At 34.4% G+C, this 22,866-nt stretch overlaps 1 protein-coding gene across 5 annotated transcripts in view; it reads left to right on the top strand.

The window, feature by feature from the left end:
* RTTN (rotatin) overlaps positions 1 to 22,866 on the top strand; it is an 87,199-nt gene that overhangs the window by 25,346 nt on the left and 38,987 nt on the right. For 3 of the 5 annotated variants that reach the window (XM_087757595.1, XM_087757579.1, XM_087757571.1), the window contains 15 exons: positions 298 to 423; positions 2,500 to 2,619; positions 4,475 to 4,614; positions 4,858 to 5,029; positions 6,124 to 6,223; positions 7,926 to 8,014; positions 10,721 to 10,838; positions 11,098 to 11,194; positions 12,002 to 12,070; positions 12,396 to 12,584; positions 13,681 to 13,920; positions 16,919 to 17,063; positions 18,799 to 18,953; positions 20,168 to 20,387; positions 22,180 to 22,308. In XM_087757595.1, the coding sequence (XP_087613721.1) occupies positions 298 to 423; positions 2,500 to 2,619; positions 4,475 to 4,614; positions 4,858 to 5,029; positions 6,124 to 6,223; positions 7,926 to 8,014; positions 10,721 to 10,838; positions 11,098 to 11,194; positions 12,002 to 12,070; positions 12,396 to 12,584; positions 13,681 to 13,920; positions 16,919 to 17,063; positions 18,799 to 18,953; positions 20,168 to 20,387; positions 22,180 to 22,308 (2,109 nt within the window). The remainder of the gene's footprint in view (positions 1 to 297; positions 424 to 2,499; positions 2,620 to 4,474; positions 4,615 to 4,857; positions 5,030 to 6,123; positions 6,224 to 7,925; positions 8,015 to 10,720; positions 10,839 to 11,097; positions 11,195 to 12,001; positions 12,071 to 12,395; positions 12,585 to 13,680; positions 13,921 to 16,918; positions 17,064 to 18,798; positions 18,954 to 20,167; positions 20,388 to 22,179; positions 22,309 to 22,866) is intronic. The other 2 variants (XM_087757588.1, XM_087757603.1) reach the window with 1 other exon arrangement.

Raw genomic sequence — 22,866 nt, 5'->3', positions numbered from 1 at the left:
GTCATATTCATCAGGTCATTTTAGGTATTCAGAAATATTGGCTCACAAAATATAAAAATCACTTTTCTATTTTGATATAATACTTTTTCATAATTCTTATTTTCTGTCATGGACATCAGCTAAACTTATTGTGCTTATAGCACAATTCACTAATGTACAAAGATGCTGAAGCTAGTCTTTCAAACTGCATGGATAAAGCCTTTCATTGGATGACAACTTCAGGCAGTCGATAAAACAACATGTAGTAGTGGAGACTATCTTGAATTTTAAAACTAACCAACTTTATTTTTACTGAAGGACTGTTTAGGTATTCATAATATTGCGAAGCCTGTGTCTTCAATCTGCCACGGAGTACATTTTCTTCTTCATCCAAAAGTTTTATATGAAATCTGTACGTTTGGCCTTCAGGAAGATAAGAATGAGGTACTGTGTTTAGTAGCTATATTTATAAGTTGATGTGCATGCAAAGTAGGTGTTGATATTCTCTAGGGTGGTCTGAGGCTTACCTGAAGTTTTCACTACATATGGTTTCTTGTATATAGAAAAGCTATGCAAACAGTGAAGTTGTAGTAAGTGGAACGATATTTTGTCTCTGAATTCATCGTAAAAAAAAAAATAATGTTCTAAGCATAGGATGCTTTTAGATGTAATAAAAACCAATGAAAAATGAAATAAGCTATGTTTTTTAATCTTTTCCTGTAATATATTCAGCCCTAATAAAATGTGCATGTGATGAAATAGTATGTAGGATGCTTTACATTTACGGAAAACTTGAAGTCTCAAGTCTTTGTAAAAGTGGAATGACCTCTGAAATGTATGCATCGGTTGAGGAGCAAAAAGACATTTTAAATCTGCAATGTCTTTGTTATAACAATGTATTTCATCACTACAAACACATCTGTGTTTAAATTTAATTACCTGACTATTATAGAAGTCTCTTATAGTATTATAGAATAGGACCAAAGTTCCATTGGGTTCATTTATATGCATGAATATATGCTGAACATATATCCACTATTTCCTAGCTTACATAAAAAGCTAAGTAGGGAGTTCTGAGAGGGGGCTAAAAATTAGTTAGGTTATTTGTAACTTCCTTATAGCTGATCTATAAGGTCCCTGTGGTCAGAGGGGAAAGAACATTGACTAACATTTTTATTTTTTTTTCAGCTTGAGTCCTGAAATGAGATTTTTAGATGTTAGCATTTTAAAAGGAGAAGTAAAATATCTTTGATAACATGCTATGTATTTGTATTTGTACTTTGTATGTAATTTATCTTTTCCAAGGAAAGCATTTATTTTGTTTGACTACTCTTTTGGATGCCTTTTTAATAAGACTGCCAGTTTTCTCTTTTAGTGATTGGTCGAGCATAACAAATAGACTTCAACTGATATTGAATTTAAAAAGATTGTTGAGACAGAGAATGCGTGTTTACAAAATTATCTTGTTTTCTTCTCTTTACCTTATAATGCATTCTTATTATTCTTTTAACAAAATGTATAATGAAGTTCATATCCAAGCGTTTGTTTGGGTTTTTTTTATTTCTTGGATGTATATCTGCTACTTAAATTTTCATAAAGCATCAGTTTAATCTTTCAGGCATGTGAAGAAGAAATTGAGAAGAACTTTGTATTCCAAGGTTGGGCTTAAGATTTGCGATGTGATTTTACAAACCCAGTCCCTTAAAGATAGGCTAGAGTGATATTACTGAAAGCTGTTCTTGTTGCCTGGGGTGAAAGGATTTTTAGCTCTGGCATGAAATGTAGGCTTTTAGCTGCTAAAGGTAGGTGTTTTTACACTATATAAGGAAGAGTGAATTCTGAGAAGCTGGGTTTTTTTCCCTCTGTTGCCATTGTAGTAATAACATTAGCTTGTAAATACTTTAATATTGCATATAGTATACATTACATACTGTATACAGGATACATTAATACAGTATAAGTGCTATATCATATACCTTTTTTCCTTTTTGATAAAGCGCTTCAGATGAATTCATGTAGAATTTGAAATATTTGGTAACCTTCTTAGTTTAACTGTTTTCCTCCAGAAAGTGAAATGGCCATGTAACAAGCTTTAAGTCTCTTCTCTTCCTGTATCTTCAGAAGCATATCATAAAGACTGGCAATGAAATGCCCCAGAAATGTAGGGTCAGAAAATAAAAGAAACAGAAATTTTTTTACCTGCAGGATAGAGGAACCAATAGTTGTATAAGTTAAACTAATGTTTTATTTTGTTTCAGAAAAGACAGACCAGAGTTCTAAGGGGAAAATGATGGGGTGCTATTTAGGCAGAACTATTTGTGTGTTTTCTCTTAGAGGCTTTTCTAACAATTTAATGTTTAGTGTGACTGACAACTTAGAAGCATCATTCTGCAGTGACAGTATTTTGTCTGTAGACCTCTTTGAGATGTTTTTGTATAACATTTCGAATTACAGCATTAACAAACTGACCTAGACAGATTGGCGGTCGCATTAGTTTCTTTTTTTTTTTTTCTTATTGAGCAGGTGAACTCTACAGCCAAGGCCATTCTGATGCATCTATTGCAGGGACGATTAGTAATGGCAGTATTGACTTGGAACAAGTTTATTGAGGCCCTCTGTCCCATCATTCCTGTTTTACAGGTACTTCTAAGTGCTTTAATCTGAATTTGATGTATGAAACAATGTAAACAGCAACACTGTCATGTTAAACAACAAACAAAATATTCATCTAAGTAGCAGATGGAAAATAAATTAACAGTAATGTACCTACAGACTTGTTTTGTCAGATGTCAAATGAAGAAATGTTTTATAGTGGTCCTAATGCCAGTCAAAATTACTATTTTGAATTTGTAGACAAATTTTAGCCTGGTATTACTAGAATGTGAAACTTTGAAATGTTGTAGTAGAAATCAGGAAGTATTGACTGGGACTTAAATCATTTGAAAATATGAGTGGATAATCCAAGTACAGATTAAAACATTGCATGCTTTTTAAAATTAGTTAATAATTATTAGAATTGCCCCCATATCTTAAATTTGAAAATTGTAACTCCTCTGTGATAGTTATATCGTTTTCTGATCAAGTATGGGCTCAATAAATAGTAATAGGTGTAAGCTGTATTTTCTGTATATTTTGGTGTTTGGTTTTTGATTTGTTTGTTTCCAATACTATTGGAAGTATCAACAGTCAGTATTATCCTTAGACCTTAGTCTTCATATCTGTAACAATGTGCAAATTTTCTTTTCGTTATCTTTACTCTTCACTTGATCTAATGGGAACTTTTGCCTTTCTCAGTCTGATTTTCAGCCTAATTGCTCCATCCAAGTTCTTTATTGTTTTTTCTCTAGTACTAGAATTTTCCCTTCTATGATCTGCCTATAGTCTTCCAGGTTAGATATTTTGCTGCATCTGTTGTCTGTTTTTCCTCATGTCTGTTTTTTTGCCTTATTTCTGTCTTCTATTTAATTTAGCTAATACATCCAAGTATACTCTGTCTTTTTTTTTTTTTCTCAAAAAATACCATTTTTGATAATTATACCTACTTACTTGTATCACTGCTATATATTCATTTGTTGTCTGCACCTCAGTGTTACCGTAAGTTGAAAAAAATGCTTATGTAACTTAAGCCCTTACATAAATCATGGCAAAAATGGGGACAAATTGCAAATAAGAAGGGCCATGAAATACAAGGCTCAGACAGAAAATTATGCAGAGGAAATACACTGAGAACTTGAGAGTGGTGGGAGGAAGGTTACTTCAGAGCTTTCTCACCCAGTAATGTCGGCTTTGCTGTGTTACCCACATACGTATCTTCCATTGATATTCAAGATTAGGTAGGTGAGGGTTTAATATAAGCTGTAGGCTAAACATGTGAGAAAGAACTTACCCTGCTCTCATTTTTGTGAGTAGAATTTTCCTCTGTACTATAGCCTGTAGTGGCTACGTACAATAGATACTTGAGGAGAGCATACCAGAGGCCTATATTTACCCAATGCATATAAAATGCCTTGTATTTTGCTTTACTGTTTAAATGTTTGCAGTATCATTACTTGATGTAACTGATTCTAGTTTGTTTTGGTTGTGTGTGAAAATGCTTTGACTAAATATCTGAAAATAGATCAGATTTAATGTTTTGAAGTAGTTTTCTTGTAGGGACTGAATTCGAAATGGAAACTAACCTTACAGAGCAGCATCATGTTAATAGACTGAAGGGTAAAGCTTCAGGTCAAAGTACCTCTGGGCCATGTGAAAATCTTTATTTTGATTTGTACATAGGATCATTTATTAATTTAAAAAATTGTTTTTACAGAGGAATATTAATCTGTAGAAACTGAATGTTTTCTAAAAAGCTATTGCTTTTTTTTGCGGGGGGGGGAGATGTTGCTCCTTCCCCACTCTTCCCTAGCCCCTAAAAGGGGAATTACCTTGTCCAATTTGCTAAGAGAGTAAGCGAATTTTTTTAATTTTGGAAATTTCTGTTATTTGTTTGGTTTAGGGTTATGCTGACACAAAAGATACGCTAGGTAACTGTATCCTCAATTTGAGTGAAACAACCTCTGACAAAGGAGAGGGTATTCTCCCAAGAACTACTAGACTACAGGCCGCTCTGCGTCTTCTCTTCTCAAAAAAGCAGTTGTAAGTAATGCCCTGTAACATTTCAGCACATCATCTAATGTTGATGACAAAAATGTCTACTCTAAAAAACCAATTGATTATCATGCAGTAGGTTGATTTGAAAGGTAGATGAATCACTACTGAGTTGAGTAAGTACTTACCCTCGACTATATTAATTCTGTAAACTAATTAATTTTTAACTATACAGCTAAAGTTTTCCAGTATGAGGATTTATATATTTATTTTAATTGTTTACTCCTACAGGGTTCGTTCTATAGCACTTAAACAATTAACATTCCATCTTTTGAATGAAGAAGGGGCAAACCTGAAACGCCCACATCTGCATGGTAGTGTGCTTTCCAGCACTTCAAACTTATTTATTATAGAAAGAGCTATTGAGCTAAAATTGGATGATAAAACGGAGTCGATATTTAAGGTGAGTTAACTCTGTCTAAATATTGTATCATTGATGAGCTCTTCTACCTGCCCAGTCACTGAAGTTATCACTTTCTGAAAGCTGTAAAATTTTGTACAAATTAGCTTGCTTCATAAAAAGAAATATGTTGATGCATTCTTTCTGTGTAAACTTAAACAGTAGTTTTTATGCTACCATATGCAACAATAAGAAAAGAATTCCTTCCTCCTTTTTTTTTTTTTTCTTTTCTCCTCTCTGCAGATAAGTTAACAGCAAGGCTTAACTTGAGTACAGAGAGCACAGGCCTCCTCTGTTTACAACAATTTCATTGTGCATGGGTAGAGTCTGATTTTTCTGACATAGAGCTTTTTTCCCCCCACAAAATAAATTTTTACTGGAACAGGAACAAATAATTTTTAATATAAAATTTTAAAAAATATTTTAACAAATTTATGTCTGTGTTTTCTTAATATTGCTGCTTTTGCAAAGTGAAATACAAATCACAAGTATTTGACCTATAGGAAAACTTATATCTCTCTTGTTTTTCTTTTTTTATCATCTCCCCTCCATTCTACTTCCTTCTTCACACTGAACACTTTCAAATTAACAATAATATGTTAAACAAATGCTAAGATGCTTCCCCTTTGAAAAAAAAGTATTCTGACCACTCACTGTACACTTGATTTATACTCTTCCCCTACATCCTTCAGAAAGTTAAGACCTGAAATTTGTGTGGATATGCAGGATTATTTAATTTCTCTGGCCCTGTTGCCATTAAAAAGTTAGTCCCCTTCACAGACTTAGAAACATATTCTAGCATTTCTGTGTAGTGTTGAGCTTTCTATAGTCCTGCATAAATTAAGCATTATTTGTTAGGAATCTGCTTCTGTTGTCCAGTAGAAACTATTGTGTTATATAAATTTTATATATATATTATTAGAGGTTTGTTTTAAAAACATTATAACTTAATCCTTTCTTATTATATGCTTGTGGAATCTAATCACATACATTCTAATAAGGAATTTTTATTTTCTATTTTCTGTTAGGAAATTTAGCTGGTTACTTTGTTTTGTAATAACATACTGGCTGTAAATCTAATACAGTTTTACTTTTAGGCAGAAACTATTGAAAAGCTGTATGATATTTTGACTTCTGATGCTGTTGACCTAGTTTTACGGAAGTCTGCAGCCGAGCAGCTAGCTATCATTTTAGAAGGTAAAATTCTTCAGAAAATTTGTGTTCATGTGTAGATCATTGTGTGAGCTTGCAGTTTTGCTAGGTTTTCTGTATGTTTCTGCTAAGGGTACTTTTTGTAATTTTTATGTATACTGTTGGACCAGAATTTTAACACTATTGTGGATAATCTACCAATTCAAATAAAAAAATAGTTATTTGTTTTTGTTGCTGTCCTCAAGCATAAGGAATAGTGGTCTTATTAGTTAAAAAAACCAGCTCCCTTGTGTAATAGCGGAGTAAGCTGAATTCTGTCATCTATGTAAGAGCTTTTTTTCCTGCTTTTCCTTTTTAATGTTTATCAAGTTGATGATCTGTCTTAGAACTAATGGTGCTTCAAATTTTTTTGTATTGCTAACTCAGATGCTCAGTCTTGAGTGAGGGAGGTGATGGTCAATGTAAAATATATCTATATATTTTTAGTGGTGGTGTATTTTAATTAGAAAAGTTAATTCTTAGATTACACAGGCTAGCTAAAGGGATTTTATACTTAGTGAGGAATTTCTTCTATCATTCTGACTTTCTTCCTCCATTTTGGGTTAGCCTAAGTAGTAACTACAGTTAAAATGGATTGAAATGTCATTTGTGTGAATGAGGGTTCAGTAAACTCAAGCTAAGCTTCCATGATTATACCCTCTTTCAATATCAAAAGGCAGACTCCCCGTGGCATTCCATCATGCAAAAAAAGTGTTCCTCTTTTTACTTTCTATAATTTAAGTGACTAATCATAAATGAGCAGCATAGGTGTTTTTTTTTTAATAATCGTATTGCTCACATGGGGAGAAATTACGAATTTTGGTAAAGAAGATCTGATTGAATTAAGACACAAGTAAGCAGTCTTGCATAGAGCATTGTTTGGCTCGGTGCAGTGTCATAATTTTAGAGTTTCAAACCTGGATATTTGTACTATACCTACTCAAACTCTGATTCAAGTATGTTTTCTTCAAGGAACTCAAATCCTAATGATAGAACATAAGTTTTTCACCATGGAAAAGTGAGGTCTTAGATAATACTAAAATTAACATTTTTCTTGTCAGAAAAATGAGGAAATGTCTACTTTGTCTTGTAAAATAAATTCAGTTATAGCTGCCAAAGTTTTCAGATGTCAAAAGATAATATGAAACATAGCACAGAATGAAATTGTAAAGGAAAAAATGCGGCTTTATCAGGACAAATTTCATATGAAGGATCACTTTATAGTTAGTTAAAAAAAACCAACAAACCCAGCCAACCCAAATGACATAGCTTTTTTTGTTGTTGTTGAATATTCTTAAACCAGATGCTCTGAATGATGAGTTTAACAGAAAATACTCATAGTGACTGAGTTTTTGTAGATACCATTTTTAGTTCCATATTTAACTGTTGAAGCCTTTTTAAATATTACAAGTGAAATCCTCATTTGACTCAAATTGAGTTGCACAGGGGATCACTGTAATTGTAGAACATAAAGTTCTTATGTGAAGTTATGTAACATACTTAAGAGTCTACTGTTCAAGAGGCTACTACAGTCAGATAACAAGACTTTGATGAGGCTTGCCTTGGTAGAGCTAGAGCTGTAGTTCTGTTGATTAGCAATTTTGGAAACTTGTGCTGAAAAGCAAGAGTTCGTGATCTTGCAGAAAGAAGTTTAATATTAAATTGGTGCAGAACCAGTGATTCTTGCTATCTTTTGTTTTTCCTACAGATACCAAAATGCATGGCATTGTGAAAAAGTTAGGTGTGATAGAAAAGATTTTGGCTTACCTTAATGAATCTATACATGTGGATGGCAAGGTAAAACTATTGTTACAAATTTTTCTGCAAGCATTGCACAGCATGACAGTAGTAGAATTTGCCTTTTTCTGCACTTATAACACTAATCTTTTGTGCATTAATTCTGCACAGAACACAAATGTTTAGTAACAATTGTAATTGCAATATGTATTTTGTTTATTATATTTTTGATAATGCTAAGATTCTCTTAATGAAAGAAGATTGATTTGCCTACCTATGTGACTAGTGAGCCAGAGAGCTGTGTTTGGTGTGGTTCAGAAATATACCAGAACTTCCCTGAAGCTTTCTCAGTGGAGACCAAAAAATAATTTTTAATGACCTTAAAAAAAAAAAAGTGTTCTATTGTATATCATAGTCTCTAAATTTAAGTCCTGAAGCAAATTATAGTTAAAAATGAGGAGGTGTTATTGTAAATGGGAATCTATGTGTCAGATTGAGTTTCAGGTATGAGTAATTTTCTGACCAATAGAAGATCACCTCACCAGGGAGAGTCTCAGGAGATGAGATCACATTTAGAGTTGAGTGTATATTTTTTGTAGATGACCAAGCTTTCCATTTTTGTAATATGTCTAATCTGATGCTTGAATTTTTTCTGAAGTTCATTATTTGAAAACATTTTTTGCAAACTTATTTAGTCTATAAGTTTCTCAGCATCACTTCACTGGGTAAACTTTTTGCATATTTTTTAGTTTGCTTGCATAGTATTGTTACAGCAGTTCCAACGGTCCAAACCTTGAGTTATTTTAAGAAACCATGAGAATTTTCATATAATAATGACTTCTTTCCCAAAAATGTACAAGAGAAAAGAACTTCTTGATACTTAGTGGAATTCCTCTTATTTGTCAAATTAATGAAAATGACATTCTTCTTTGGTAATGGTAATGTTTTTTTCCAGTATCCATACTACCTTTGGTAATGGTAATGTTTTTTTATCAGTATCTAATATTATTTTATCCCTGTAGCATTAAGAGATGTCTAGTCCAGTTTATAATAGCTTGAATATGAGTACTTTTGTAAACCACTGAAACCCAGTTGGAGAAACTGCAATATTGGGTTCTTCAGGTTTTTTTACTGTGTTTTTTTTTAATGTCGGTGTTCTATTATCTTACCTTTTTTAGAGATACAGAGTAATGCAACTATTGTTTTGTTTCATTTTGGATAGTGAGTAGATATTAGCATAATTATTTAATAATACAGAAATACAAGCATGGGAAATATATTGCCTTAAGCAGATCCTTCCTAGCCAGGTAAGAGTCTAGGATAAACTTTAAAATAATGTTTTAGCCCTTTATAACCTTTAATTTAATCCAGGAAGGGCAAAGGCAACAACTCTCCTGGGGCTGTGACACCTTTCTTTTTCATATATGGCTTGTGGAACACAGGATCTTTATTTATACTAAACAGGATGTTCAAACTTTGCATGATGAAAGTTGCAGAGTATTTTAGAGGAGAAATCTAAAATTACACATGTTGAACAATGAACGGTTTAGATCAAGTCAGCAGGAGAGCGTAAACCAACAGCTGTATATGAAATTCCACTTCAAGTGCTAGCATTCAGAAATCTGTTTGTCAGCTCTGTGTTGATAGAAGTTTTGGATCCCAAATGCTCTGGTTTGTAAAAAAACTAAAATTTTTCCTCTGCAAAATGACTAAGCAGTCTTACTCCTGTCTTGAACTCTTGAACACAACCAGTAGAGGTCACGTCCTTAGCTCCCTCAAGCTCTGACAGTTCAAACTACTTCTCAAGAAAAGATCTATCCACCGGAATAGAAAATAAATGAAGTAGGAGCACTGCTTACCTCTTGTTTGATATAGCTTAGTCTAAACACAAAATAGTGCTAGTTTCATTATGTCAAAGAAAGATCACGTAGGTTTGATTAAATAAGTCATAGGACAGTATCCTGAGGGAATCTAGCCCAGATTCTGGTTCTCCCCTCAAACAATTTTTTAAATTTCATCCTAAAATCAATAGAAAAGGCAAGAAAAAAAAAAGCAAACAAAAAACCTTGCATGTACTTAAAAAAAGTGGCTATCAAGAAAAGGATAAAGGACATAGCAGATGGAAAAAGCACCATTTAAATACAGCTTTATATGTAGCTGTGCAAAACACTCTTCCCATACTAAATAAGCAGGGCTTTTGCTTATTCAATATTAAACTAAGCTGTATTTGGTGATGTGGTTTACAAAACAAAATTTAAAGGCAGAACCACAGACAAGCAAAGTAATGGTACTGTGAAAGACGTACTGTCTTCTCATTCTTAGGAGCAGTGACTTTTGGTAATATTTTTGGCCATTTGCTGATACAGAAAATGAATGTGATACAATAAGCTACTTGTATTAAAAAAAAAAAAAAGAATAAGCTTATATGGTTGTAAATATTTGGGTTTTTTTGGAAATCCTTCAGTTCACATATATGTTTCTTAAAAATACGTGTTTTGGTAGCAAACGTTATAATTGTGTTATGATGCCAGAAACCAATAAAATGACCATCAATTACTAATAAAATTAAACCAGAAGTGAATAAATATTTTCTAATGAATATGCAGTTATCATCTGGATGAAATATGCTTGTCTAAGAAAGTTCTAGGTTTCTCTACTATAAATGATGAAATGTATTGCTTCATAGCATGACAGTTTGTATTAAGCATCTCATAATAGATTATCGTAATGGTTATCTGTATTTAATTTTTTTCTCTGTTCCTGCAGCTTATGGAACCCATAGTGTTACCATGTCTAACACTTTTACACAAACTTGTATATGCTGATCCAGTTGTTCGTCTGTCCCTAGCACAGCAATCATCTTTACTGCTTTTGCTATTCAGAGGTAAAGATTCTATTTTGATGTTAATAGGTATGTGGAAAGAAAATGTGTGAAATATGATGTTTAACCAAAAGCTGCCTTAAGAGCCTTGGATCACTTCAGAGTCTCTAATATTTAAAAGATTGTGTGCTAGTGTTATGGCGTCTGTTGAAGATGTTGGCAAAATGACTGTGGAAATCAGTTAGTTTTAACACTGTCCTTCTGTGTATTATTAAATGTCAATGTTTTCTAACACATTTTTAAATATCTTTATTTTATTCAGTTTCCCTGATATTCCAAAATGATCGTGCTGTTTTAACTGAAACTACAGTATTGCTTTGTCTTCTGTTGTTTGATGAAGTAGCAAGAACAGAAACGTGGTATGAAAAAAAGTTATTTAATGGCATATTCTCTAGTCAAAATTTAAGGTTTTAATGAGAATAAGTTTTTATATATATCCAAACAAATTATACGTCAAACTTTTACATATCCAAAATTGCATGTTTGTAGGCCAAACAAATTGTTTCAATATTTGGGTTGCATGCTGTATAGGTCTACTTGGCATATTTTTGCAGTATAAATACTTTGTACCTCAATGTTAATTTTAAGTTTACTCTAATTTTCAAAAAAACCTGATTGGTCTGTAATCCATCTTTTCCATAAATGGAAACTACACAAATCAAACAGCTATCTGTAGGCATGGTTTTTTTTTAACTTAATTAGAATTCTTCTATTTACCTTGGCTTTTAAGTGTAGCATTTGTCATTAAAACAATAGACCTCAGCTTATGATATTTTATTATTTGAAATTTGCATATACTTCAGAAAAAAAATATGCTTTTAGTATTTGCACACATGAAAGACTGAAAAGAATTATAATGCATATTTTTTTCTCTAAGACAAAAAGAAACAAGCATGTGCTTTGGTATGTTATCTTTAATTTCATTTTTACGTGCAGTACATCTGCAACAAGTATTCTGTATGTGTGTGATCTACAAATTATCTTAATATTGCATAATCATGAGGAAACATTGTTTATTAACACATTATTCATCAATGGGTTACTAAGGAGCTAGCTGGATGAAAAAATACAGCTATATCTGAATAATAAAGAAATAGTAAGTGTAGCATTAGTAGAAAATCGAAGCTCAAAATAGGGAAAAATAACTATAACTTAATCTCTTGCAGGGCTGATGGCATAACCAATAATGATACTGGCCTACCTGCCTTCAGTTTACCTGTTGCTGTTGTTAGAAGGTGTGTGTGAGTGGTTTTTTTTTTTTGTTTGGGTTGTTTGGGGTTTTTTTTGTGGGTGGGGTTTTGTTTTTTTTTTTTACAGTTAACTTTGCTTCTTGTTATTTGCTGTTCTTCCTGAAGTGTGGAGGTGGCATTTGATGTTAATCCAAAGTTGTCTGCATTTTTAAACATGTTTTTTTTTTCTGCAAGTCTTTGTTCTCTGAAAAAGAGTTTCAAAAACTTTATTTGCAAATTTAAAAGCTTGCTCTAATAGAGTATTTAATTTATAAAAACAAACAAACAAACAAAACCAACAACAACCACTTTTTTTAATTTGTTTATTTAGATATCATCTCCCAGTCAGGATCACTGCTCATCATGTAGTTAGCCCTAATACTGTTGTGGTGCCATTGTCTTCTGAGTGTTTGACTATGAAACCTGTGTCAGATATGCTTAAGATGGCTTGGAATCTGTCATGGTACCATGGGATTGAAAACCTATTGCAACTGATAAATTACGAGAAGGAAGCAGAAATGTAAGCCATTTTATCTTGATTTTAAATCCCAATATATTTCAATTAAATTAGTGTTTCATCAAGTTTAAATAGGTTTTCAACTTCAAACAGCAGTTCCGGTTGTTACTGGTTTGAGAATGCTGTCTTTTTAAATGTAAAGGATCACATCCCAAGAGGCTGTAGATATGTTGTCACAGCTAATGTTTTACGTAAATTGCATTTATACATGAAGCCTAGAGTTTGATCCAGCTTTTATTGATGCTCAGACTCATTTCAAACAATTTTAAATGGGCTCTATGGCTGTATTTCTTTGTAGTCATTATGGTTTTTTAGGGACCTGCCTTTTTTCCCCTTCATAGTTGCATGACTTTTTCTCTTCTCTTTCTTTCCTTGGGGATTTAAATTTCAAATAATTACTCTTTTTAATGGTAATACTAAGAATTGTGGTAGATAGTGAGGAAAATTCCCTTTACATCCTTTGGTTAGCTCTTGATTAAGCATCATTTCTCTCTTTGAGACTATTGTGTATACAGAACTCAACATCTTAGAAGATTCTTGATTTAATAGGACTGAAATGCTCGTATCTCTATCTCTGTCCATCTTGACAATTTTTCAGTTTTTGCTTGTGTCCTTTAAAGGGTCTTACAAGTTTTGTCAGTAAATAGTGTGGTTCTGAGCCATAGGAAACTTTGCAGTTGTTGATTTGATAAATCATTTTCGTTTTAAGTTCTCTCAGGCAAAAACAAAGCAATCTCTTAAAAATAAAATAGGAAAATAATATAGTCCAAGTGGTCAACATTTACAATAGCGTGGAGGAAAAGTTCGTTACAAACAATGCGAAAAGCACCTTTCAAGTAACTTTTTGAGGGGTGCCATTTTTCCAAAGAACCCAAACAGCTCAGGATTTAAATGTGGTAGGGTTCTTTGTTATTGTTTTTGGGTTTAGGTTTTTTGGAGGGAGGGGAAGGAGGAGAAAGGATTGGTTAACAAAAGTAAATTTTTAAGGCAATTTATGTTTTGTCTTCTCATTTGAACTGGGAAATGAAGGAGTCAGCACTCACTGAAATAGTTTGTAAAGATACTGGCTGTTAATGATTTTTCTCTTATGCCTTTTCAGATTTTTAGACTTGCTAAAACTATCCTCAGAAGACATTCTTATACTCAAAATAACCCACACAAACTATGGACTGCAGGATTGTCTTAATTCAATCATTCAGGCAGTATCCCACAGGGATGTTAGGGCTGCTCTCACTAGGCTTAGTTTTTACATCCTGAATGACAGACTTGCATTAAAATGCAGTTCTGTGTCTTGTGGAACCACTTTGAAGAGCTTTGTTTCGCAAAAAGCAATAAACAGGTAAGCATATTGACTACAGAAATCCATTAAAGATTATGATCCTTAAACTGTAAATTTCCTAGTTTTCATATTTTCAAATTTATGGAACTGATTGTGCACCTCTGATTCTGAGAGAGAGAGGTGTATATATATGTGTGTATATATATGTTGTTCCCTCTATCTGCTGGAGGGACAACACAGCAGGGCATAAGCAATCCAGGAGGTTCCAGGAAAGCATCAGTGACAACTTCCTGATCCAGGTGACAGAGGAGCCAACAAGGAGAGGTGCTCTGCTGGACCTCATGCTCACAAACAAGCAAGGGCTCATTAGGGATGTGAAGGTCTAAGGCAGCTTTGGCTGTAGTGACATGAGGTAGTAGAGTTCAGGATCCTGAGAAGAGGGATGAGGGCAAAAAGTAAGATCACGGCACTGGATTTCAGGAGAGCAGGCTTTGGCCTCTTCAAAGATCTCATTGTTAGTGTCTGATAGGATCAGGCCCTGGAGGGAAGAGAGACCCAAGAAAGCTGGTTAATATTCAGTGATCACTACCTTCAAGCTCAGGAGTGGTCCATGCCATTAAGCAGGAAGTCAGGCAAAAATGCCAGGAGGCCTGTATGGATGAACAAGGAGGTCCTGGCAAAACTCAGAGATAAAATGGAAGTCTACAGAGGGTGAAAGCGGGGACAGGTAACTTGGGAGAAATATAGAGACATTGTCTGACCATGCAGACGCGCGTTAGGAAAGCCGAAAGCCCACCTGGAATTGAATCTGGTGAGGGACGTCAGAGGCAACAAGAAGAGCTCCTGTAAGTACATAGGTGACAAAAGGAAGGCTAGAGAAAAAGTGAGCTTGCTGCTGAATGGGGCAGGGGTCCCAGTGACGCAGAACATGGAAAAGGCTGAGGTCCTGAATGCCTTCTTTGCTTCAGTCTTTACTAGCAAGACCAGCCTTCAGGAATCCCATGCCCAGAGACCAGGAGGAAAGTCTGGAGCAAGAAAGACCTATCATTGGTGGAAGAGGATCACTTTAGGGAATACGTAAGCAAACTGGACATACATAAATCCATGGGCCCTCATGGGATGCACCCATGAGTATATCCTGGCTTATGTAATTTCATGTCCACTTTGATCAATCAGGGTGATTGGGAGAGGTGCCTGAGAATAGGAGGAAAGAAAATGTCGCTCCTATCTTCAAGAAGGGCAGGAAGGAGGACCCAGGGAACTACAGGCCAATCAGCCTCATCTCGATCCCTGGGAAGGTGGTTGAGCAGCCAGTCCTGGAAACCATTTCCATGCACATGAATGACAAGAAGGTCATCAGGAGTAGTCAGCATGGATCCACCAAGGGGAAGTCGTGCTTGACCAACCTGCTGATACCCTTGAAGTGAAAATGAAGTGACTGGCTTGGTAGATGAGGGTAGAGCAGTGAATATTGTCCGCTTTGACATCAGGAAAGCTTTTTGACACTGCCTCCCATAAGATCCTGGTAGAAGCTGATGAGGTATGGGCTAGATGAGCAGACAGCAAGGTGGATGGTAAACTGGCTGAACGGCTGGGCCCAGAGGGTGGTGATCAGTGGTATGAAGCGCAGTTGGAAGGCAGTAACTAGCAGTGTGCCCCAGGGATCAATATTGGGTCCAGTCCTGTTCAACATCTTCATTAATGATTGAGATGATGGGGCAGAATGTACCCTCAGTGATTTTGCTTATGTTACAAAACTGGGAGGATTGGCTGGTACACCAGAGGGTCATGCTGCTATCCAGAGGGACCTCAACAGGCTGAAGAAGTGGGCTGACGGGGACCTCATGAAGTTCAACAAGGGGAATTGCTAAGTCCTGCACCTGGGGAAGAACAGCCCCATGCACCAGTATATGCTGGGGTTCACGAAGCTGGAAAGCAGTTTTGCAGAAAGGAACCTGGGGGTCCTGGTGGACACCAAGCTGAACATCAGCCACCAATGTGCCTTTGCAGCAAAGAAGGCTAATGATCTCCTGGACTGCATTAGGAGGACTGTTGCCAGCAGGTCGAGGCAGGTGATCCTTTGCCTCCTCTCAGTACTGGTGAGGCCACACCTGGAGTGCTGTGTCCAGTACTGGACTCCCTACTACGAGAGACATGAACATACCGGAGAGAGTCCAATGAAGCACCACAAAGATGATGAAAGACTGGTTAGTCTGGATAAGAGAAGGCTCAGAGGGGGGGATCTTATCAATGTATACAGGTACCTGAAGGGAGGATATAAAGAAGATGGAGCCAGACTCTTTCTAGTGGTGCCTAGTGACAGGACCAGAGGCAACAGGCACACACTGAAACACAGGAGGCTCCCTCTGAACACCAGGAAACACTTTTTTACTGTGAAGTTGACAAAGCAGTGGCACAGGTTGCCCAGAGAGGTTATGGTATCTCCATCCTTGGAGATATTCAAAAGCCACCTGGACATGGTCCTGGGCAACCGGCTCCAGGTGTCCCTGCATGAGCAGGGGGGGTTGGACCAGGTGACCTCCAGAGGTCCCTTCCAACCCCAATGATTATGTGATTCTGTAATTTACACAAAACCAGCAAAAAATGAGAATGCTGTATTTAAAATAAGGATTATCTAAAATGCATAGGTAGGCTTTGCTATTATTATTAATTGCTAGTATTTAATAGCTAATTACCTTTTTTCTTTCCTGTCTGTGGCCCTGTTCAGATTTTTCTACCTTTTACTATATGCAATTCTATGTTTACTATATGTAAATACACTTTTAATATACATAACAGATTTATATTATAAAAATCCACAAAAAAAATATATGTATAATAATTTAATATAGTCAATATTTTATGTAAAAGTGTTCAAATATATGTAATTTAATATATGTATAATATAATTAATTCCATCTTTGCTATATGTAATATACCTATTTACTCCATATAATTCCACAGTTGAAGGTGACTTCAAGTCCTATTAGGCTGAGATCTTCAACTCTCTTTTAATGTGCTACAAGTATGAAAGTAAATGGTTTTGTTTGCATTGCAGGTTTCTGCAAGTGCTTCCAGCTTCTGTGGAGGATGAGAAGCTTTTAGTAGATGTCTTAAGATTTTTAAACAAATTGCTTAGAGAGCAGAGATCAAGTTTGGAGTCAGACCATCTAAAGTGGATCCTGAAATCATTGCTTAAAAATGTAAGAATATACCTAAGAAGCTAGCTGTAGACTGTAAGAAATTATATAACTGAACTGGCTGGCTGAGTTGTTTCTGGTGAGTTCATCAAGGAAAATGACTTCTCTCAACAAAAGCAAGAAACAGCAGATCTTGTGGTATTAATGTCTGCTACTTTGTGCTCAGTGCTATAGTTTTAGTATTTGGAGAAGTTAACTTTGAACAAGAGTAAATTTCCTTCTCTCCTTTACTTGGTATATGAATTGTTTCTCCAAACTCAAATATTATATTTACCAGAAGCAAACCATTTACTTGCGTGTGTCTTGCTCTGGTATAGTTAACTATGGTAATATGGTTGTATAGAGCCATATAACTATAGTGAGCTATGCATAGCTCTATGCAGAGCTCTGTATGTACATATAACTATATATACTTATATGATATGGTTAACTATGTAACTATACGTACATGTGTGTGTGCATACATATACAGCTGTATAGGGTATGCTTAGCTATATAACTACATATGTATTATCTATGTAACTTAAAGGATGAGGTTCCATACAGGTGTGTTGGAACCTTCTGTTTGGCAAAGAGATATAAATGAACATTATCTGGCTTGCATTAAGAACAAGAATTGAAAATTAGGACAGAAGTTTTTGCTTGCTTTTTTTTTTTTTTTTCCTTTTTGTGTCTGTCACTGAAGTTTTGATTTTAAATGGTTATAATATGTCTAAGTAAAATATTTTTACAAGCATGAAGAAGGTATTATGAGTGTACAGTTCAATTGGTGTAGTTAAAATGCATGTACAATATTAAAAGAATATAATTTTTTTCTTTTCAGTTTTTCTAGACTCCTGTGCTTTCTATTCGAGAGATCCGTTCTATCCAATACTGTTTGAGATGTGTAAAATTGGAAAGTATGACAACAAATAGGAAATGAACATTATAAAGCAGTATAAAACAATGTTTTTATATTTGTCAAAATATAATAATTCAATCTTGCTATAAAAACAATAGTTAAATGCCAAGGATAAAAGTGATGGCTGCAGTTTCAGAAGCTCGCAAAGTGCTGTTCTTCACAAAGCAAGGGCATACTGCCCACATGCAAGATCATTCATGGTCTTACAAAGGATATAAAACGTTAAGTACAGTCTGCATGTACTTGCATTTTCCCATTTTAAAATACAATCTAAACATTTAGAAAAAAAATGCTGGTAGACTTCATTCAGTTATAGAATTCAGGTACTTCAATTTCTATGGCTAACTGGGAATCCTATAAAATTTTGTAAGTATGGCCAATTCAATATATTAATATAAAATCTTTATATCAAATTATTTTAAGTCTTTCAAGCAACTGAGACGTATAAGATACATCTTGAACTAATATTTCTACTATGTGTTTTCTGGGTTTTGTGATCTATTTTTTTTATTGCATGCTATTGCTGTATATAACTTTGACTTTTCTTTCATGCTTCAAAATACACTGTATCATGGCTTAATACTAGGAAATTTTAAAGGTCTTAACAGTAGATTCTTTTATGGCATTTAGCAGAGTCAACATGCAAGTAATTGGTAATTATAGGAGTTTTCTACTGTGCTTTTTACAGAAATACTTCTTAGTAAAACGATCATGGAATTTGTGATTTATAACGTGTGTGATTTGCAAGCTCTCAACAGAAAAATGGCTTTAGTGTGGGTATTAAAATAGGATTTAAACAATGCATTATGTGACTGTATTTTTATTCTTTTCTTTTAGAAGCCAAAATCCCTTTTGGGCCTCCTGGTGCGACCAGAATCCCAAGTGCGGGATGAAATAGATGAAATACAGACTGCTGTCAGGCAGCAACTGGATAAAGAACTCATTCGTCTTTTTAACACATTGTTACTTTGTTCCGTGTCACTGACTGACAGGTATAGTGTAAATTGACCTGCCTGTGTGATTCTGACTTGGGATCATAATACCTACTGCTACTGTATCCCTGTCAGAATTTGAATAAAATTACATCATGACTCAATCACTTTCAACTGTAAAAATGGAATATATTCCTCTTGAAGTGAAGATCAACATTAGATAGACCTTTTCACAGTAAAATTAGGAAATTAACTAGGAAACTTGGAAGATAATGTACTAGTGGTCACTTTTTCAGCAAATGATAATTAAACTGATTTCAGGGAGAAGATGGGCTATTTCTTTTTCACTGCTGGAAGCCTGCACAAGCAAATGGTAACTTGGTTGATTGCGTAGCATTTATTTATAGCAAAGTAAAACATTGAAATATTTGAAATATCAACAAATGTTTATCTTCATTGAACTCCTTTTTGCCCTAATACAGTATGTCAGTGCACATCAGTGATTATTTAGGAGAGCTACTTCCAGCATGAAGTCCCAACATTTTTCTGTCAACCAAGGAAATACAGAAATTAATTTATGTTAGTTTTTTTTCTCTGAGTTTCTAATATAACATCTTCCCACTCTAAATCTCTCTGTCCAAGTGTGTTCTAAGAGATATTAAAATTGCAGGTTAAGGTAATATTTGTTTATTTAAGTGCCACAGCGTAACTGTAAAGATACTTTCAAAATGTTACCTTCTTCATTCTTCCCACGCAATTATTCATTTTCTAAAAATTTTCACAGCTGGAAAAGGGAGAATTATAGAAATCCCTGCTAGTTATATCTCACACTCCTGTATTTTCTATCTATCTGAATTCTAGATTTATGGTATTTTGCAGGAAATATTTTTAAACTTGTCTCTTGAACCAGAACGAGCATAAGCATAGCTACTAAGCTTTGCAGCTCTTCTTGTTATGTTATCCATCGTCTTCAGTCTTTCGCTCTTTATTTAATATGCTCCTTAATAATTAGAGTTATATCTCATTTATCCTTTTTTGGTTAAGCAGCCATGTTATAATCAGATGCAATATTATGCTTTCAAAACTTGGGTGAAGTTAGAAATGTCACATTTAATTCCATGTTATTCTGTGCATAAAGCAATAGTAACTAATTGAGATGCTGAGACGCATAGACTAAGGGTAAGAAGAATGAGACATTGACCTCTTGTAAAATGATTCATTATAACAGCTTCATGTTGACAGTTGATTTTTTTTGTTTTTTACAATTAAACCAGAGAGGGCTTGGAACTTGCTGGCTCTTTCAGAACTGAGCTGGCTCTGAAGCTGCTACAATGCTTAAAGCTAACAGATGCACCGCATTTTTATGGACTTCCTTCACTGGAGAGAACATTACGAGGAATGGTTCATGTTACTGCACTTCCAGACTGGAGTACCTATTCTGCTGCAGTTGAACCTGTCACAATTTGTAAGAAATATCTAACAGGTCTTCTTGAGGTAAGTAGCTTATGTTATAACTTAGCTTTTGGTTTGAATGCTTGCAAAGAACTGTGTAACTAATGACATAATTTTTAGGATGTACTTTTAGTGAATATCATCACTAGGAATAGGTATGGGAAAGATGATTTTTTTCTGCTAAGTAAATAGCAAAAATATGGAGATTAGATTGAGCGATCTGTATCTGTACTTATGAAAATTGGTTGTATTGTGTACGCCTTCATCCCTTGTTTAAGAGGTAATATGAAGTGACTAGTTTAAGCAAGATGAAAAATAATGTGTTTTTTTAATAACTAAAACGCTAAGAGGAAAAATCCAAGATATTCTCCCACAGGCAAAAATCCATGTGTGAAAGGTGATCTGAGGGAACAGTAACTTGTTAGGCAGGTTATTAATACAGAGAAAGCAGAAAAGAGGTAATTCAAGATGCTGCAGTTGTTGGGAAGCCAAAATTTCATTCTTGTTTTCAGTGCTCTTATTTGTTTGCTAAGACCATGGGTGTGATAGACAACTAGTTTTAGCTTCTAAAATTACATATTTTGAAAACTGTAGTCATCTTAAAACTGTAGGAAAAGCATAGATCTTACTTTCAGATTGTTTTACAGATATTCAGTAAGTAGGTGCCTTTAGAAGTTTTCTTTTTAGTTTCAAATAATAAAATCTATTTGTTGCATTAGTAGAGGCTTGAAAAAGTTTTAAAGTAGTTTTAATTAATTTGTGATTCTGAATGATATGAATAACAACCAGATAAGTGGCTGGAAAGTTTGTATACAGATGATAATCATGTTTGTGATGAAAAAGAGATCCAGTGTTTAAGGAAGAAGTCTTAATTTGCCAAGATTTCTTGAGTATAAATAAACATTTTAAAGTTATTTGATTAGATGAGTTCTGCAGTTTGAAGTCTGGACTAAAGATGGCACCAAGATTAGATTTTTGTCATGCAAAAGAAAGATTATTACTGGACAAAATTGTAATAAATATTATGGAATGAAATCAACTAGTAGCGCATAAGCTTTATGTGCAGAAGAATTACACAGTTTTACTTGGCCTAAATATGAAAGTAAATGTAGGTTTCTTTTTGGGGGGAGGGGAGAAAGTGGGTTTGAAAGAAATCCTGTAGAGTGGGACACTGAAAGAAAGAACAACAGCAAAAATTGAGCGGTTTAAATCGCCATGCTTTGGGGAGACAAATACATGTAGAAGTGTAAGTCTTAAGATTATAATTTTTTAAACAATATTTTTTGGCATGTTTTGTTGAAAGCAGCATGCTTTCTATTTTAACATGTGTGGTTAGATATTTGGTCAGAGAGTTTATTTTACATTATGACCAGTGACCTTTATTTCTGTTCATTGGAATTTGATATAGAAAGCTGGTATATCTATTCCAATTCAAATCACAATAAAAGATATAAATGACCCTTTTTCTTGAATACAGAAATTTGAAAAGAAATTATATTTTTAATTCCAAACATAGCACAAAAAGCTATGTACAATAAATGGACTGTTTCCATCAAAAACAGAACTTCAGGTTTTATTGTGCTTATTATTCAGCTTGACTGCATTCTTCATTTGAAGAAGCAAATAAAAGCCAGTGATCTTCAGAAGTTTAACCATATAGGAAACCATTGCATGACCAAATGACTTATAAATAAATAAATTCTTAAAATTCAGCTAAAAATCTGCCATCTTTTCATCGGTTTAAATTATAATTTAGTAGTGCATAAGACAGTTTGTATTCTACTTGTATACTGCTTACAGTAAAGCTACCATGAACTTGTACCCCCACTCCTAGGTCATCTCATCGTTTTATGTTGAATGGGGAGGAAATGCTATGTCCTTCATGGGAAAAGGTGTTACAAAAAGCACAGTTCTTTGCTTGCTTCACTTATCTCATGAAATGATGGCTCAAGCCAAGGATATGGTGAGTGCATTACAGTTGTCCTTATCTTGTCATTTGTGAGGGATATGCACAGATATATTTTAACTGCTAAAGTTAAACAATAGATTTTTCATATGTGGTGGGGGAAGATGTCTTATATGGCAACAGATAGTAAAAAAAAAAACCAAAAACTGGTAATCTCATTTGGTATATAATGTTAGATAAATGAATAGGACAGAATATAGTATACAAGAAAGCTGAAGATTCAGTTCTAGCCTTACTGAAATTATTCTGCAAAAAATTCTGTGGATTTAGAAAGGCCTTCTTTCAGAAGAAGGTATAATTTTCTTTTTGTAAAAAATGAGAAATCACAGTTTTCTGTAGGGTGAATAAATTTAAGGATTTATAACATCATTATTTCTTTGGCCTTGTACAGATAACAGGCTTTCTAGCATATGTTTACCCATACACGTATGTATTCTTTCACATGTGTGTGTATATAGGGAAGAGCTATGGATGTTATCTATGTGGACTTCTGTAAGGCCTTTGACGTGGTTCCCCACAACATCCTTCTCTCTAAATTGGAGAGATATGGTTGTG

The sequence above is a fragment of the Nipponia nippon genome, unplaced genomic scaffold (assembly GCF_047370975.1).
Source record: "Nipponia nippon isolate SJK-2023a ecotype South Korea unplaced genomic scaffold, ASM4737097v1 scaffold_1, whole genome shotgun sequence".
In the NCBI taxonomy this organism is placed as follows: Eukaryota; Metazoa; Chordata; class Aves; order Pelecaniformes; family Threskiornithidae; genus Nipponia; species Nipponia nippon.
This window is presented reverse-complemented; position numbering and strand designations above follow the sequence as displayed.